At 23.8% G+C, this 18,225-nt stretch overlaps 1 protein-coding gene across 1 annotated transcript in view; it reads left to right on the forward strand.

Annotated features, from left to right (window-relative positions):
- Positions 1-18,225, forward strand: part of LOC129606290 (patched domain-containing protein 3) — an 84,569-nt gene that overhangs the window by 45,780 nt on the left and 20,564 nt on the right. The window contains exons 2-3 of the mRNA XM_055516528.1: positions 9,045-9,175; positions 9,246-9,391. Of these exons, the coding sequence (XP_055372503.1) occupies positions 9,045-9,175; positions 9,246-9,391 (277 nt within the window). The remainder of the gene's footprint in view (positions 1-9,044; positions 9,176-9,245; positions 9,392-18,225) is intronic.

Consider the following 18,225-nt stretch of genomic DNA (forward strand, 5'->3'; position numbering starts at 1 on the left):
TATTTCCGTGGAACAAAATTTTTACCTATCTCCCCCCGTTTAGAAGTTATACCCCCCCAAAACCCTAAAAATGGCCTTTTTTAAATATTTGTTGCAATGAAACCATAAGCATTTTTGAAATTTTTCAAACGCAGAAAGGCAGCGGCTTGTTTCCCCTAGAGCGGTATAATATAGTTAAACTTTAGAAAAACAAAATGGCCGTTCAAATTTACCGTTATCTACAGTTATTTTTTTCCAAATTTTTGATGTCGTTTTTCTTCTAGACCTCAGTCTGCAGAAGCTTGAAATTTTAGGGGCTTTTAGACATTAGCAAACAGTTCATTTCGTTGGAAGAAAATTTTTTTCCATCTCCACCCCCTCTCAAGTTATCGCCTCTTGAAATTCGTAAAATTTGAATTTTTGACACCTCATATTTCCGAAACCGCAAGTTTTTTCAAATTTTTATAAACGCAAAAAGCTAACGGTAAATTCCATGAAATTAAAAAATATAATTATTTTTCTTAACTCACACAACTAACCCTTAAAATCGAGCATTATGTTAACCCCTTTTTATATTAATTTTTGATTTATTTCAAAGACTGCATATACTCGTATGCGTCATCCTAAATATAAGCAATCCTAGAAATAGTTAAATATGAATGAAAATAGTTTTAATAGTGTGGTAGGTACACATAGACTGTATTTAAAAGCAGAATTTTTACTTGTTGAAGGGAAAAGTGCTACAATACAAACCATTGGTTTGACCCAACTTTATTTTCTTTCAGTTTCTGTTTTCATATCTGAAATATTTAAAAAGTTTTAATTTGTATTGAATCATTGTTATAATTGTAATTATTGTGCCTTATAATTTTGAAATTATAAGATTGTTTTTTCTCTAGTATATTTTTATTTATATACAACATTAAAATAAAAATTACTAGTTGCTGCTGATTGATTATTTTTAATCTATATATAAAAATTGATAATAATTGTAATTAATGAAAGAAAATGTTTCAAATAATTAGGTATTGTTACATATCTACCTGATTTATACCTGATTATGGATATTATGATTTTTCTTTTACGTACATGTATACCTAAAGCGTTTTAATGAGTTTGGCAAGTAAAATTGAATATTAATTATTGTTATAACTATGTTTACCGGTTTTTACTAATTTTCTTCCGTTGAAGGAAAGTTTTTAATGAGAATTTAATATTCTTATTTTATAAAACATTTAAAGCAGGTTAATTATAAGAGAATAATAAATATTAAATATATAATTAAATAAAAAACAAAATTATTATAAAGTTATTAGGATACAAAACGAGAACATAAATTTGTTTTTAAAAATTTTTTAAATTAGGACTTGCTTTCGTTTCCTTTTTTTTCTGTTTATAAGAAATTAGAAAATTAATAATTGTTTTTAGGTCATTAATTAATTAGTAATTAAGTGTTGTCTAAAAACAAAAATTAAGCACGTTTTAAAAATAATATTGAGGCTAAAGACTTTTATTGAACACTTGTCAGTAGATGAATAAGTTGAATTAATTTAAACAGAAGGCTTTCTTAAATTTCGTTAGATAAGAGTTAGCAACAAACATTAACTCTTTTTTGTTCTTATGCAATTCGTTTTCTTTTTTTTACTAGTAATATAGTTTAAGGTTTTTGAATTATTGCATAAATTACTGCAGAAAGACATAAATAATCTTTATTACAATATTTTGTAGTTTCTTCTACTGTTTTAATTTTAAAATTACTCTAATTTGTTCAACCTTCTGAAATGGCTTGAATTTTTTTAATTTTATTTCTTTTAATTCTTAATGGCTCTTTTATGTTTTTAAACCGCTCACTATTTTTTAGTTACCAAAATTATCTGATGACAATAATTATTTTTTTTTTTATTTTTTTTAAATAATTTCAAGTTCACTTTTATTCAATTACAAATTAATCGTTTTTATATTTGTGTATGTATATATATATATAATAATTAAGGTTTTGTAACAAAATTTTGTTAATTTATTTTTACGGTTATTTAATTCAAAACCTACTTTGTATTTTAATTTAATTCTATTAGTTTTTTTTTCACTTATTACTACTTAAGTTAAATTATTTTACATTAACAGTTAAATGTCATATTTCATTTGAGCAGAACTTTTAATTAAACAAAAAAAAATTATAAAGGTTACTCTAAAATTTAAAAATGAATATATTTTTACCAAATTATTATCGTAATATAGGGTTTAATGACCATAAATCTTACATTACATAGATATGTGGGATTATTAGAGCCGTGGTGGCATTGTTCTATTAAGGCAAAACAATCCCTTTAATTCAAATAAAAATTATAAAACATTATTTTGAAACATACCTTTGTATTTGATTATTTTATTAAACATTGTATTTAACTATAAATGCAATTTGTTCTTAATTTTATTTTATTTAAATGAATCAGTAGGAAATGAATTTCCGAATTTTTATTTGAACCGTACAAAAGGGAGGTAGTATATAAAATGTAAATACAATTGGAAAATATTGCAACTAAGATTAATATTGTAAAAATTTTATGTAATATTCTGAACTGTTTATAAAAGTATGAAATTAATGTTATTACACAAATTATACTTTTTTTCTTAGAATTTATAAGCGAAATCTTCAGATTTGTTCCTTTGCTCTATGCTGGAACAACTCATGCTCATATTTTTCTTTATAATAAGTGAAAATAGTGAACATAGTGATATGCATACATAGTATGCATACTATGTATATGCATATTGTGATTTCAAATATTTCTATTAAATTTTTAGGAATATCAAACATCATGTTTATTTTGGTTTTAATTTAAAAATTTCAGAACAATATAATTTTTTTTGTTTCCTCGAAATTTTTTCTTTAAAATTGCTTTTGATCAAATTTGCAAATTAATTACTACCATAAAATTTTAAATGTGATCGACGTACTACGAGTCTACAATTAATTTTTACTATAATAAAATTTAATTTTTTTTTATATCACATACAACACAATTTTTATTAAGTTCTTAGATATAAAACAATGTGCAATTAAACAAATATTTTTTTTATAAAATATTTTCTCAAAATTCATAGTTATTACAATGAAAATAACTATTAAAATATTTTATCCTTAAAATTTATTTAACAAATAATATATCTAATAATTTATTGTCCTTAAGATATGGAAAAATAAGAAAATTCCGGTAATCATTAAAATTCTAAATATTAAAATATCTACATTGTGGAATTGCCTACTTAAATACTAAATTATAATAATAAAAACCAGGAAATATTTAATTATATATAAACATACGTTTGTACCTACAATGGGTACATATACAATGTAAACAAACATAAACCTACTTAATTTTAGTATCACCTTGCACTCGACCATAATTTTAATAATACTTTTTTTTTTAGTTTGTATTTAATATTTATGACATTAAAATTAAATTTAATAAATTAACACTTTTTATATATTTATGTACAAAAACAAAAAGTGTCATATTTTTATTACATTTTGTGTTACAAAATAAAATATTAAAATGTTATACATATATACACATATGGGCACACACACATTTCCCTAGTGGTAAGATACGTACTGCAAAAAGTAAGTACAAGTTAATATGCATAGGCATAGCATAGTTCCGAAATTAAGAGTAATAATAAAAAGGAAAAAAATAACAACAAAATTAAAGAGAAAAATAGTAAATTGAGAGAGAAAAAATCACGTCAATTATTATAATTTTCAAGTGCATTTATAATTATAGTGTTGCCGTTTCTCTTAATTAATATAAATTTTAATTATAATCTATTATCATTATTATTATTACTTTATATTAAAATTAATATTATTAAAATATTTTCTTTGTTTTTTTTTTCTTTTTAATTTTTCCTTGCAAAACAAAAAATTTTGCAATGGAAAAATAGAAACAATAGTAAAAAATTTTTTTTTTATGATTTACTAAAAAAAAAACAAAAGACATAAAATACCTACTTAAAATTTATTTAAAAAAAAAATGCCACTTAAAAATGATTTCTTTGTTTTTGACTTTCACTTTAATTAATGTACACGGATGACTAATGTACAATGATGGTCGCGTCATGCTATGAATTAATGCGAATATACTGCGAATGCGAATGATGCGATTAAGAAAAAAACAAACTAATATTTTAAAAAACAAAAAAAAATTTATTCAAGATTTCAAATGAAAAATTAAGAAATTAAGATGTGTGTTTTCAATTACAAAATTAAATAAAATAATCAAAAAATAAGAGAATAATAAATTATTTCAATTCAAACAATAAAATTAATAAATTGTTTAAGATTTTATTAAAAGTTTACATACAATTTAAAAAAAAATAATATTTTTTATTCAATAAAGCAAAAATTTCTCAAAAACTTTCCTATTTCTTAATGAATTATTAATTAATTTATATATAATATAAAAAGTTGCATAGTTATTAAAATTTAATATTTATAAATTATGAATTGAAATTATTTCCAGGTTGATTTCAATTTAAGATGCGGTACAATGCACAATATATTATGCTCAAATATTAGAAATAAAATCTTAAACAGATTAAAAATAAGATTAACCAACACAAATTTTTAAATCACGGCAATTTTTTCTCTATATTATTTAATTAAATATTTCTGGCACACATACTCGTATGAATAAACATTTGTGAACACATTGTGTATAATTTGATTTTAGACGATAAAATGTTGTAAAATTAAAAATTTTAAAATTTCAGCATTTTCAAGCTTGCTTTCCTATTATTTTTTTCTATTTTGTAATTGATATGGGTTGCATTATCTGATATAAAACATAAATTTTTAAAATTTTTAAAATATTTCTAATGTTACACAAGAATGCATTTTTAAAAACTTCATAAAATTTTATTGATTTATTTTTATTAATTAAAATTTGTCAAATGTAAATTTTTGCTTTTGTTGAAATTTTCCCATGATTCAGAAAGATTAATTACTTAAAATATAATTAAGATTCTTCTTCCTGTTTTTCTTAGATCAAAAGTGTCTTCTGTTTATATTAATAGGCAACTCTAATAAACTACATCCTACAACATACTTGAGTTACGGTTTCAGGTTTTCTATATGTTTTCCTTTCTGTATATGTTTAATTTTAATTAATAAAAAATCTGAAATTAGAACAAAAAGATATCAAATATAACACTTTTTTAACTTGAAGAAAAAATATAATTTTTTTAAATTTCCACATTTTGTTGTCTTGCATATCATTTGTTGTCCACTTAACTAAAACATTCTTTTATACTAGGTATCTACAGGAGCTTATATTTGATCTTATATATAGAGAAATTTATAATAGGTTCTAAATCCAATAAAAAGATCTCAATTAAATAAAAACAACTGCAATTTATAGATTTTTTATATTATACTGGAGTAATTTTGGAGTCGTTTCTGTTCTGCAGTGTACATGTATGTTAAGTTTATATTATACGAACTAATGAAATATTTTATAGAATTATTAAATTTATATATAAAGGTACCTAATGCAATTTTAAAACTTTGTAATCAAATTTTTGTTTTGTTGACCCTATGGCAATCAATTATTTGGAATTTTGCAAGAATTTAAAATATAGATTGTTTTAAATTTTATAAAATTATTAATTTTTTCAATAAAATTTTTAAGTTTGTAATATAAAATCGGTTCCACTATAAGTTAGCAGAATAAAGAGATTTCGTTCTAATTATCTAATTATAGTTCTTCAGTCGTAGTTTTATTCTATTGTGTTCGATTTGGTTTCCTATGGAATTAAATAAGTTTTTATTGAAATTTGTGTTACAAAATGAAATTTTGCATATCTAAAGTGTTTAATATAAAAAATCAAATTAATTTTACTACAACATCACTAATAAAATTTGTTTTAAAAACATTTTGAAAAATTGTTAGATTTTCTATATTAATGAACAATGCAAAAAAAACTCATAATTGGATTACTAATTTAGAAAAAAAAACAAATATAAATCAAATCAAAGTATTTTTTTTATTCTCTTTTGCAATTTAAATTTGAAATCATAATGCTGATATTTAATTTTTTTCTCTCTAAAACTTTATATTAGGAATCCAATAATTTTTCTAATAAAAACATTAAAATTTCAATAAATTATGCAAGATTTCTTATAATCGAGTGATTTTGAAATGCGATAATTAAGATGTTAATGTAGGGAAAAAAATTCAATCTAATTTTTAATTTCAAGGTCTAAAAGGCTACAAAATCGCATCTGTTTTATTTGTTGTTGCTAGTAGATTTTTTTTTGTTAAAAGTGCAGCAAAACTTCAAATTATTGTTTTGATCCGTTTGAATACCTTTATACCAAAAACAAAAAATGTTAAAGAACAAAAAAACAAAACCAATTTAAGAGAAAAAATTGTTTTATAATTGGATGGCGAACAAACAGAGAAACAAACAAATTAAAGCATTAGTAATTAAGAATTATAAATTTGTTAAACGACTAAAACAAAAAAAAAACTGACCTTCTTTGTGCAAATAAAAATGGTATATTGGCGAAAATTTTTTTTTTGGTTTTTCCTATATGAAAATTTTTATTAACCTTTGTATTTTTTATTACCGATTAATTTCGATTTTGAACAATCGAAGGTACATATACGAAAATTTTCTTGACTATTCGCGAAAATAACTTATAATATTATGTACAAATACCTGTATGTATGTATTTTATTTACATTTGTGTTATTGACAAAACGAATGTAATTATTTTACTGTCTCATTTTTACAAATTTTGTTTTGCATTTCATTATTAACGTAAATTTATTCCCGTTGATTTTTAATATTGTAAATGTTTGTTAATTTTAAAGGTTACACCTGATTTCCACCTCTTGTGTAATATTTTATAGGTAAATGGATTATGAATATTAAAAAAAATAATTAATTATTTGTTTATTTTACCGTTTTTCTTATGTTATAAACGTTGCATACATTGTATACGTTATATACATTTGTAAGGGTAATTTTGAAGGGTAATGTAATAACGTGCATGATTGGATAGTTTATGTATCACATTTTTAATATTCCATTTATTCTACAATATAATTGGTTACGTAAATTAATAATTTTTAGTAAAGGCTTAAAATTAAAATGATTTCATTTATTCTATATACGTATATCAGGGACTTAGAAGACTAAGTGGCCTAATCCACACTCTCAAAATTTTAGCTTTTTTGTTAGAAATGTGTAGCTCCCAAAAATACTTTTATTGGCAAAAAAGGCAAATATTTCCTATATTCCTAAACCTAAAATTTAATTTTTTCCAGTTCAGAATCGTTTTCAAAAGTTCGGTATCGGTTGACTTGTGACTTGCACAAAGAAACAAAATGACAGGATGGTAACTGAATTTTGTATATTTTTGGAAAAAATTACATACGCAATATACAGAAAATACCTTCTTACATCTAATTTGCAGGAATGTGTAATACTCTATCACTTTCTTTTACTTGGTAAGTAAAAAGCCTGTAAGTGAGTAAAAAACAAAAGTTTCATCAGTGCGTTTCAAAAAATTCTTATAGTTCTCTTTGACAGTTCAATTTTATAGTTGATTTAATTTTATATAACAATTAATAATTTTAATACGTCTGTTTAAAAAAGTCACGAAATCTACAAAAAGTTATTGTTTTGTGCTTTATATTCAATATTAAAATATTGAAATTTATAAATTGTTGTTAGCTTTTTCAAAAAAAAAACCTTCCTCGCCGTACGTACTCATTACATTCGAATGTATTTTACAATTTGTTATTGGAATTTGCTTATACTCGTATTTTAAAATCAGAATTGTTTTTAAATTTTGTATTTTGATTTCCATTATAGATTTTTGTACTCCCTATGAATTATAATTAACTTTCCAAGTACTTTTATATTAAGTAAGTATGTATAGACATACTTATATATGTATATGCAAATTGTAAATTTTAAATACACTTTTGTTATTTATAGATTTCCAATTTGGTGTTTTATTGTAGCTGATAATGTTATTGTATTGTCATAATTATTGAAACACTTTTTGCAATGTAATTTCTATGCAATTAATTAATTTTACTTAAATAGGTGCTTTTAAACTTTAATTTGATTTTGCATGTATACTTGCATTTCTGTCTAACAACTTTAAATATATTTTCAATTGAATTTAAATAAAAAATGCATATTGATATTAATTCATAATTAATTGAATGCTAATGCGTCATTGATTTAGTTATGTGTGCTGTGTTGCGGAGCGTAATATCCAAGTCAAAATGTAAAATTAATGTAAAATAGAAAATTATTATAAATTCCAAAAAAGTTAAAAATTTTACATTTTTGCATTTATACACAAAACTTTCTAGAAATAAATATATTTATGAACATAATATATATGTATATGCAACTACTTAAAGTTCGTGTACCTTTCTTTGAAATTATAGTCGACAATAATCTTTATTTGAAATCTGGGCCTAGAAAGTGATCACACTTGCAGATTCTGTGACGAAAATTGGGAGACATCGGTGTACATTCTGAGGGTGCGGGGAGCTCACTCACAAGGCAAGGGAAATACTGGGGAATCATGTACTATTTGTGGCAGATAAACTACCTGCCAAACATTAAAAGTTCCTTGAATTCATAAAGGGGATGAATTTTGAGGGGATCCCTTAGGAGAGGGCACAATAGAATGTGCTGGTACGCCATCCAATTTGCACAATCTACAAATACACTTTATTAAAACTGTCACTTTGCGTCATGTATTCGTCATAAAAATTTAATATTTCAATTCAACAAAAAAAAATGATGCTTTCAGGTTATGAATTCAATTTTCTTTTAAACTCGTCCCTCTTATATGACCAATTATTAGAGCAATCGATCAGAGTTTATTTGACTTTTAATTACTCGTATTTGTCACGATTCTTGAATTTCGACTTTCTATTTGAAGTGAAATATGTTAAGATATGATAAGAATTAAGCGTTTAACATTGAATTAACAAAACAATTTTTTGGTTTTTTCTTTTTTTGAATTACAGATGGCTTGTGGAATATCATGTGTTGACAGAACATTAAATAAATCGTTTTTTCGGCTGGGCGTTTTCATTGGACATCATCCAGCATATTTTTTAATAATTCCAGTTTTATTAGCATTACTTTGTATGACAGGGTGAGTTACAAAAATTCTTTACTGTAAAATTTTTGAAATTAATTATAATTATTTACTTTTTTTTTTACAGTTATCAACAATTAAAATATGAAATAGATCCAGAATATTTATTTTCACCAGTAAGAGGAGAAGGGAAGTCTGAACGTGCTATTGTAGAAAAATATTTTAAAGTAAATTATACTCATAGATTTAATGTTGGAAGAATAACGCGTCCGGGTGAGTAAATTATTATTTTGCTTTTCTTTCCAAGTAAATATTCGTGTTTATGTGAGCGTTTACTACCGATGTAATTGACTGAATTTCGAAAAAAACATTAGAAACAAAGGTCGTACATAATACGTAAAAAATTTCATTTGCCGTTGTTAAACGTTTGCAATCTACCGTACTTCACCCAAATTTTGCACCAAGAAATTTCTTAGCATAACTTAGTCACCGTTATTTGTTTAATAGTTTTATTTCTTTCCTATTTTTTAGAAATTTTATCATTAAAGTTTAAATATTAGTCACTTAGTAATGGCGTTTCTTTTGTTAAATCAAATTTCGTGAACAAAAGCGTTAAAGTACCTTTTTTCTTTGTTACTAACCAACTTCCATTTCTAATTATGAACAAAGGATAGTTGATTAAAACAATAACCTATAAGTTCTTTAATTTAACAACTTTTAAACGCATGCATTTTTAAATATGAATAAATGCTTTTGTCGACGTGTCAATATTGTAAAGTTTCATAATTGAATTTTATTATTATGCATATAAAAAGCATTGGAAAATAATAAGGCGATAATGAGCAATTTTCTTTATCGTTAAATTATTCACATGGAATTAAATAGTTTTATGGTTATTAATCAATCAATAAAATAAAAAATTTACGTGCCTTTCATAATATTTTGTAGAAGAAATTCAAAATTTGTCATATACTGTCGCTTTTGTCGCTTTTGTCGTTTAAGTTTTTTGTAGAACCTTCAATCATTTATTCTGAAATTTCTTTTGTTCTTCAATGCTCAATGTATAATAAAAATGTATATGAAATGGTTATGATAAAATTTAACGACAAAACTTGCCCAAATTTTTGCATTCTACGTGACTTTATAGAAATGAATGCTTTTTTTTTACAAATTTCCTTGAATTAAAAATTAAAAAATTAGTCAAGGACAAGAATGTAAGTTAAAAAAAAAACTCAAATTTTTTTTTGCAAATTTTTTGCTTGTAAACGCACATTCAAATTATACTAAAAATGCATGACAAATATTACATGAATTTTTCCCTAGTAGTCAAATAGTATTTTTGTTAGTTTTAACGTTCGAATAACGATTTTTAAATATAATGTTTAGAGTGGACATAGATGAAATTCATTTCAAGAAATCTATTAAGGGAATCTTAGATGCACATTACACTTTATAATTTTTAGTTACTATGAGAGACAAGTGATAATGTAGATAAATAATATGTTTCAGTCGATTATGGCTCAATGAGTTTTCTCAATTTATATTTAACACTCTGGAATAATTTAATAACACCCCATTTAAATATGTAATTTGAACTTTTACTACAGAGTTGTACTTGGTTATTCCTTATTGCATTCAAATTTTTGCTATATACGACAAACCCTGATCAGCACATAACTAACCGTATTTTCGAAATTAATATTATGAATTTCAATTATACATCTGTTTTGATTAGTTTAGTACAAAGTGTCTTTGAAAAATGTAAACTTGGTTCATTGTAGTAATTCATGTTTTAGTTTCTGATTCCACTGAAATATTTCTTTGATTAGCTCCTTAGATATGGTAAAAATAGAGTTTATTTTCAAAGCAGTTATACAAATAGTGGGCTCGTTATATTGTCGTTATATTGTTATACGAGTATAAGAACAATGTATATATACAAAATTTCAAAAAAATATATCAATTACATTTTTGAAAATGTCCTTGTTGCAGGGAGTCCAAGATATAGTCAACAAAATTATGAATTATCTTATCTCCATTTATCCACTCGAAAGCACAGGCAGACAGACAGATGTCTTTCTATTAGCAATTTAGTTAAACATTCTTCATATAAAATTTTTTGTGTCACTACAATACCTGCCTCCTTTCCTTATTATATTCAGTACGATCAGTAAAAAGGCATATTGTGGTAGTTAAAATATTTTCAAACTGCTTCATAAATCCAAGGGTTTCGTTATAATTTCGCATAGGTAGCCAAATAATCCTAACTTAGCAATGTAAAAACTAACAAAAATAATTAAATGATTTTGAAATTTTTTTTGAATTAGAGGAATTTTTCTCATAAAATTCTTAAAAGAAACTTAAAAAAATCCCTAATAAACTTTAAAATCTCGAAAAATTAGTGATTTTCTGTTTGAGTAAAATGAAAGTTAATAACATTCTGTTTTTTTCTTGGTAGCATTCCTGATTAACTTGAGAAGTAGATTTCATTTTATTAAAATTTATGTCTAAATTTTAAGTGCACATAAAACAAAGCACATTTCTGTGCTGTGCTTACTTTTTTTGTTTTAATTTTAATTCGTTTCACTTATAGTGAATTAAGATTTAATTTTCGCCACTATAATTAATTTTTTACATTTTATTTTATTTTGTGATATTAAGTTTTACGAAACTCGAGTATAATCGAATTTGCTGGAATTCGTTTTTTTTTTTGCATGCATAAACCATGCATAATTTGTGTAATACCATAGTGTATAAAAGTTTTGTCTGATTTAAAAATAATTTTTACTATTCACTATAGTAAAAAAAATTGAAATAAATCACTTTTATATATCCAAAGAGGCTTAATAAAATGTTAATGTGTTGCTTTAGCCTAAAATTAAATTAAATTTAAATAGTTTAATATATTAATAAAAAAATAATTTCTATATTTAAAATTATAACTTGAATAATATTAAAATATTACTGGAAAATCTTTGTATTTTAATTAGAAAAATAAATTTTTTTTTAAGACTTAACGATTAATTTTTTTTTAAGAGCTAACGATTTTTATACACTATAATTGGTTGATTTTTTATGGAATTTTAAATTGTTGCGTTAGTATCGTTTTAGGCATATCAATGAAATTTAAGTGAATTTTTAAAATATTAAAAATAATTTAAAGTATTACTTGACTTACCTTACATCTTTTCCCCTTTGTTTATTGGAATATGCACAAAACATGCAGGGGGGTGGGAAAGTCTAAAGAAAAAATTTTTAAGTATCCTTAAGTTCTATACTGCAATATTAAGATTTTTAATTTTTCTATATAGTAACTAAGAAATTTTAACTTTCACAGTCATGAAAATGTAAGTTATTAAAAGACTACGTGGCAAAATTAAAAGCAATTTGTAAATTCTTTAAATGAAGAAATGATAAAATTTATTTTTTCTATATTATAAAAAATTACCTGACTAATGGTGCAATGGCTATTTCACTGGTCCTTTAACTATAGGGTCTCATATTCACAGCCTGGTTAGGACATTATGAACATAATATTCAATATTCTATGGGTTAATATACACTACATATGAAATAAAACATCGATATTAACTAATTACCATATTTCCATAATATCAAATATTAAAAACACAAGCAAAATAAAACAGTAATAAATAACCTTAAATATTTAATTAAAAAAATTACAATAGGCTCGTCACTTACCTAGGACGCAAGCAACTGGTTCATGATTGTTCTTCGATATCATGCACCAGCCCTATTCGTTTCCTAGGAGCAATGTAGTATAAAAAAAATTCATAAAAAATTAACAATAAATGTCGGACTGTTGAATGACCTCTATAAATTAACCATTATCTCGAAGCGAATTCTAAATTTTTTTTCTACACGTATCAGAGTACTCGTAATGTATATGTGTCGCATATATTAATTCCATTCCGATTTGATACCCTCTAAAGCCTCCTATTCCTTTGTCAATATAACTCTGTGCATTCTCTGTTTCATGAAATGTAACAGTAACCTTTTCAAAATAACAAAAGTGTACCCTAAAATGTTAGTGAAAATTAGGGAGTTTCGATATTTCTTATATACCCTAAAATTTATCCTAAATTTATGCAAAAATCATAAAAATAATTTAATATATAAAAAGAGAATTATTTAAGAAAAACATCGATTTTATTACATGCAGTACATAAATCGTTATATAAAGGGAAATTCGCCATTTCACAAGAACGTGAGCAACTATATGTATGTGACTATGTGCTAATAATTTGTTTCGGAACAGAGATTCAAACCAATGGAATAACATTTTTTGCTGATTATTTTTAAATGATTTTTTTTTAAAACTATAAAAAAATTATAACAAAACTTAATTATAATAAAATACAGAATTCTAATAATATATAGCTAAGATTGCAGCTCACAAATTAATTTAAATAAAACTTACAATTATACAAATTTATGTAATTCTAATTACGTATTTTTTATCTTAATAGTATTGCTTATTTCTTCTAAGTTTTTAATTCAATAGCGCGAATATTTTTTATATGTATAAGTATTTCTTTTTAGAAAAATCATAATTACAGACTTCTTGTACGTTGTACCTATTTTGGGTTTAGAAACACTGAAATAAAAAATAATGAATTTTATGTTTTACATAAAATGAACGCATTATCTACTGTTGATTACTCGATAATTATATTTCTCAATCGTACTGTCAAAATCAATTTAATTATCACTTTTGTATTTTACTGCTACAGCGGCGATTGTATGCAAATTAAATTAAATTAAAAAATACGCACTCAAATTACAATTTCATCACATGAAAAAAAAAAATATTTAAAGTAACAATAAAAAAAAGTGTTAGTGATCTTATCAAATCGCGGTTTTTCTTTCTGACGACAGAAAAAAATTTTTTTTTCTTTTTTGTTGAATTTCTTAGGAAAAAATTTTGAAATTATAAAAAAATGAATAAAAAATAAAATGGAAAAAAATCAACTTTTCAAATATGGACAGCAGTTTAGTGTGCTTTGAATTGAGGTTATCATTTTGACCATAATATAATAATTATCGCATCTTAAGATCAATAATTGTAGGCCAATTTTTAATATTCTCTGAAAATTGAATTTAATTTGTATAGCTCTATAATTTTGCTATTGAATTACAAATAATTTAAATACTTATTTAAAAAAGCATAAGCACCAGTATTATGTACATGTTATGTTATTTTAATATTAAAAATATAAGTATGTAATATCCTTTTCTATAATGTGTATATCAATAATTATTATGCATTTTATTTGATACAAAATAAATGCATTTTTAGTTCACAGATCAAGTAAATGTATACATAAGGAAGTAGTAATCTTTGAAAAGTTGATTTGAACTATATTCAACTAGTTTGTATTTTGTATTTATTTTTATGAATATTTGCAGGAAATTACATAATGATAATAACTATACGGTAAAAAAACGAAAATTCAGGTGCAATAAAGTGGTTTGAATAAAGAGGCACACTTCAGTATAATATTATTTGACTATAAGATTATTTTATTCTTCGAATTATTTAGTTTTCTACAATTTTTGGTAGGAAATTTCAAGTCCTATTACAATTATTTTCCTGTTACTATATCAAAACTATTAATTAACATTTATATTGGAATTCGCTGCTTGGAAAATTAGGGAAGAAAGCAATAGATAAGTTGAATTGCTAGAAATTTAAGAAAAGTTACTTAAAGTTGAATTTTCAGAATTAATAATTGAGGGAGTTACAGTCAAACGAATTTTTGAAAGTATCAGCATTTTCAAAATTTTTTTCAGACGAAATCTGTGTGTTAGTATCTTTACAAATTTATTAAAGTGATAAACGGATAAACGGAGAACCAAATAAAATGAAGTACAATTTTTCCAATTTTCGTAAAAATTCACATTCATAAATATATCTAGCTTTATTCCATTGGTGTTAATATTAATTTTCGTACTTATAACTTTGTTTTTATTTATTTTCTGAACTAAACGCAAATAAGTTGATCAGAGAGATCATTTCAATGAGTTTTTATATTCATTTAAAGAAATTTATAGATAAATCAGTTTATCTACAAAATTTTAGGCAATTTTTTATTATCGTAAAAGCAAAAATTTGAATTTTCCTTAATTTGGACCGAAGATATCGGACGGAAAGTCAAAATATAAATATCACTAACAATTTGTGAATTTTTGTAGAGTTGTAGAAAAATAATTTTAGCTATTATTTTATAATTACTTTTGCTATTAAAAAAAACACAATTAGCACAAAACGAAATATTTTTTAATTTTGTTCCGATATTGGTAATAGCCTCAATGTATTGATTATTATCAATAAAATTGAATATTAATATTTCCTCGTTTTTCAAGCAAACATACTCACAATTAAACATTTGTACATACGTTAATTGTATACCTACATTGTACATATTTGATGACATGGTACAGTAGTATAACAAGAAAATATTGCACCAATTTTTTCTTTTTTCTATGTATAAATAACTTCAAAATATTGAGAAAAAAATTTTTTTAATTGAAAACTGGTTAAAAAGTCAACATTTTTTCACACACTTTGTATTAACTCTGAATTTGACATTAACGGTAATACGTAGTGTATATCTTATGTTATTTTTATACCATGTGCTCATAGCAAATATCCCGTATTTTCCGTATTTGGTGCTTGGTACTCGAATACATAAAATTAATACTAAAAAATCTTATTAGTTTTTATTTTTCTTGAATTTTATTTTTGAAATTGAAAATTTGTTGCAGATTTTGCAAAATATTTTTTTGAATTTTTCGTTTTCAATCACGCAGTAATTAAAAAAAAAACACTGAATAAACTTTTTATATTTAATGTAACGTCGTTATGAGTCAAATGTTGCTGCAATAAAAGTTTCTCAACAATTTATTTTAAAGTTCATTTTAGTATTTTGTTTTATTTTTGAAAGTTTGTAAATTTGGTCTAAAAAACTTTTTTTTAGTTCCGTTTAAGATTGTTTTCATTTCATTTATTTATTTGCCAAATATTTCTTCAATCTTTAATGGATTAAAGGTGTCAAAACTATTGTTGTTTTATTTCAATTCTCTTATGCATGTTCATTTTTTGTGTGCAGATCAGATCGTTATAAATGTTTGTATGTATGTATATACGAATATAAACAATGTTGATTCAATATTTGCAATTAAATATTGTTTAAAAATAAATAATGTTTTCAAATTCAAAAATATCGAACTCTCATACAAAATGCGTCCAAAAAAGTGAGGATTTATATAAAATTATTGATTGCATAATAATTAGATCATTTAGAAAGATGAATTTTGACAGATTTTATCTGGAAATTGACGAAGAATTTAAAACATTGTAAACAAATATGACCCAAGTACAAGCAAAAGTATAAGAAAAGACTGAAACACTTATTATGCTATTAATAAGAAAAGGGAAGAAAACGTCTTAGGATTGAGCACTGATTCAAGTTTTTTTCTTTTATCCCATAAACAAAAAATTTATGCAATTGATAAAACAGATAAAACATGATATACTCTGTTGTGAAACCCTCTTAGGTTAAAAAAGAATACGGTTACTGTCAAATTAACTGGGAGAACAGCTGTGTCCTACCATATACCTAACAATTTTCTTATTACACGTATTTGACTGCAACGACGGTAAATGTAACATTTAAAGTCAATTATTAACGAATTCAGGCTCACCTAATTTTTTATTATAAATATTATTATAAATATATTTAAAGATGCTATAAAGCCAACACTTTTGTTTAAACTGATCTTGAATTATATCAATTCACGTCAATTTTTAATTCATAAGAAAGAAAAAAAAAGAAACGGAAAAGTGACAAAAACGTTAATTTTCTTTATTAATATTCTAAAATAAAATTTCTTTTAAGATGTTAATTAGCCGCCATAATAATTTCGTACCAATTGTGTTCAAAATAGAAAAAGAAGAAAATGGTACTTTGAGAATAACCGCCTCTTTCTTCCCATTGAGTAACATTTAAATCATTTCTATTTGAATTTAAATTTTTTCTATATATATATATTTGCTTTTTAAATTTTGCCAATCATCATAATCAATAGATCAGTTCATCTTTTAATAAAAATGTATAATTTAATTAATTTATTTCTTAAAAAAAATTGAATAATATGCCATCCCATTGATATTAACCATTTTATACCACCTGTTAAATTTGTTATTAACGTTAATTCTATTGTACACCATTAAATTTTGTTTTGTATCTTTGACTGTTTAATATTATAAACCTAGATTTATTTTGTAAAGTTAAAATTCAAGGTATGCCATAAAAAGACAGTAGTAAATGTAAAATAAAAAAAAAATAAAGAGTTTTAATCTCAATTAACGCTTACATATAATTTGATCGGCTCAACTCTGGAATATACTCAGATTGACAATATTTATTTTTTGAGTTCTTTTAAATGTATTCGAGACAAGACATCATTTTACAAAATTATGATATAGCATAGCTCTATGATTGTGAACTGAAAAGTGTAGTATGCAGTATATAGCGCACAAATGCAGAAGAGATATTTTTAGCCACTGGCAATATCTAAGATCTAAATCTGACTTATGAAAATCTTTGTGAAGTTTTTTAGAACACCATAAATCAATGAAGGCACTTTGGGGGATATCTAAGAGTTCATGCGTATTCAAAAGTTCATACTCGCTAAAAATAAAATATTTAAGATCTTACTCATAGTGTATTTTAAAGTATTACAAATGGAATAGGGAATTTTAGTGTAGTGCTGTCATATAACGCGTTATTGTATGGATACGTTATAAATATTTGCAACAATATAAAGTAAAATAAAAATTGTTACGTTTGAGGTACTTTAGTTTAATTTATTGAAGACAAGTTTGAGGTAATAAAGTATTTATCGTTTAACATGTTATAACGGTATATACGAGCATGATTGTGAACTTCGTTGGTAATTAATGGAAAAAATTAAGAAAAGAAAACGATCGTTTTTCTACTTAATCAAGATGTATGTATATATAAAAATATCATGAAATCGATTTATATTATAACAATTGTATGTGTACATAGGGATTTTTA

The sequence above is a fragment of the Condylostylus longicornis genome, unplaced genomic scaffold (assembly GCF_029603195.1).
Source record: "Condylostylus longicornis isolate FDR11 unplaced genomic scaffold, ASM2960319v2 ptg000018l, whole genome shotgun sequence".
Lineage (NCBI taxonomy): Eukaryota > Metazoa > Arthropoda > Insecta > Diptera > Dolichopodidae > Condylostylus > Condylostylus longicornis.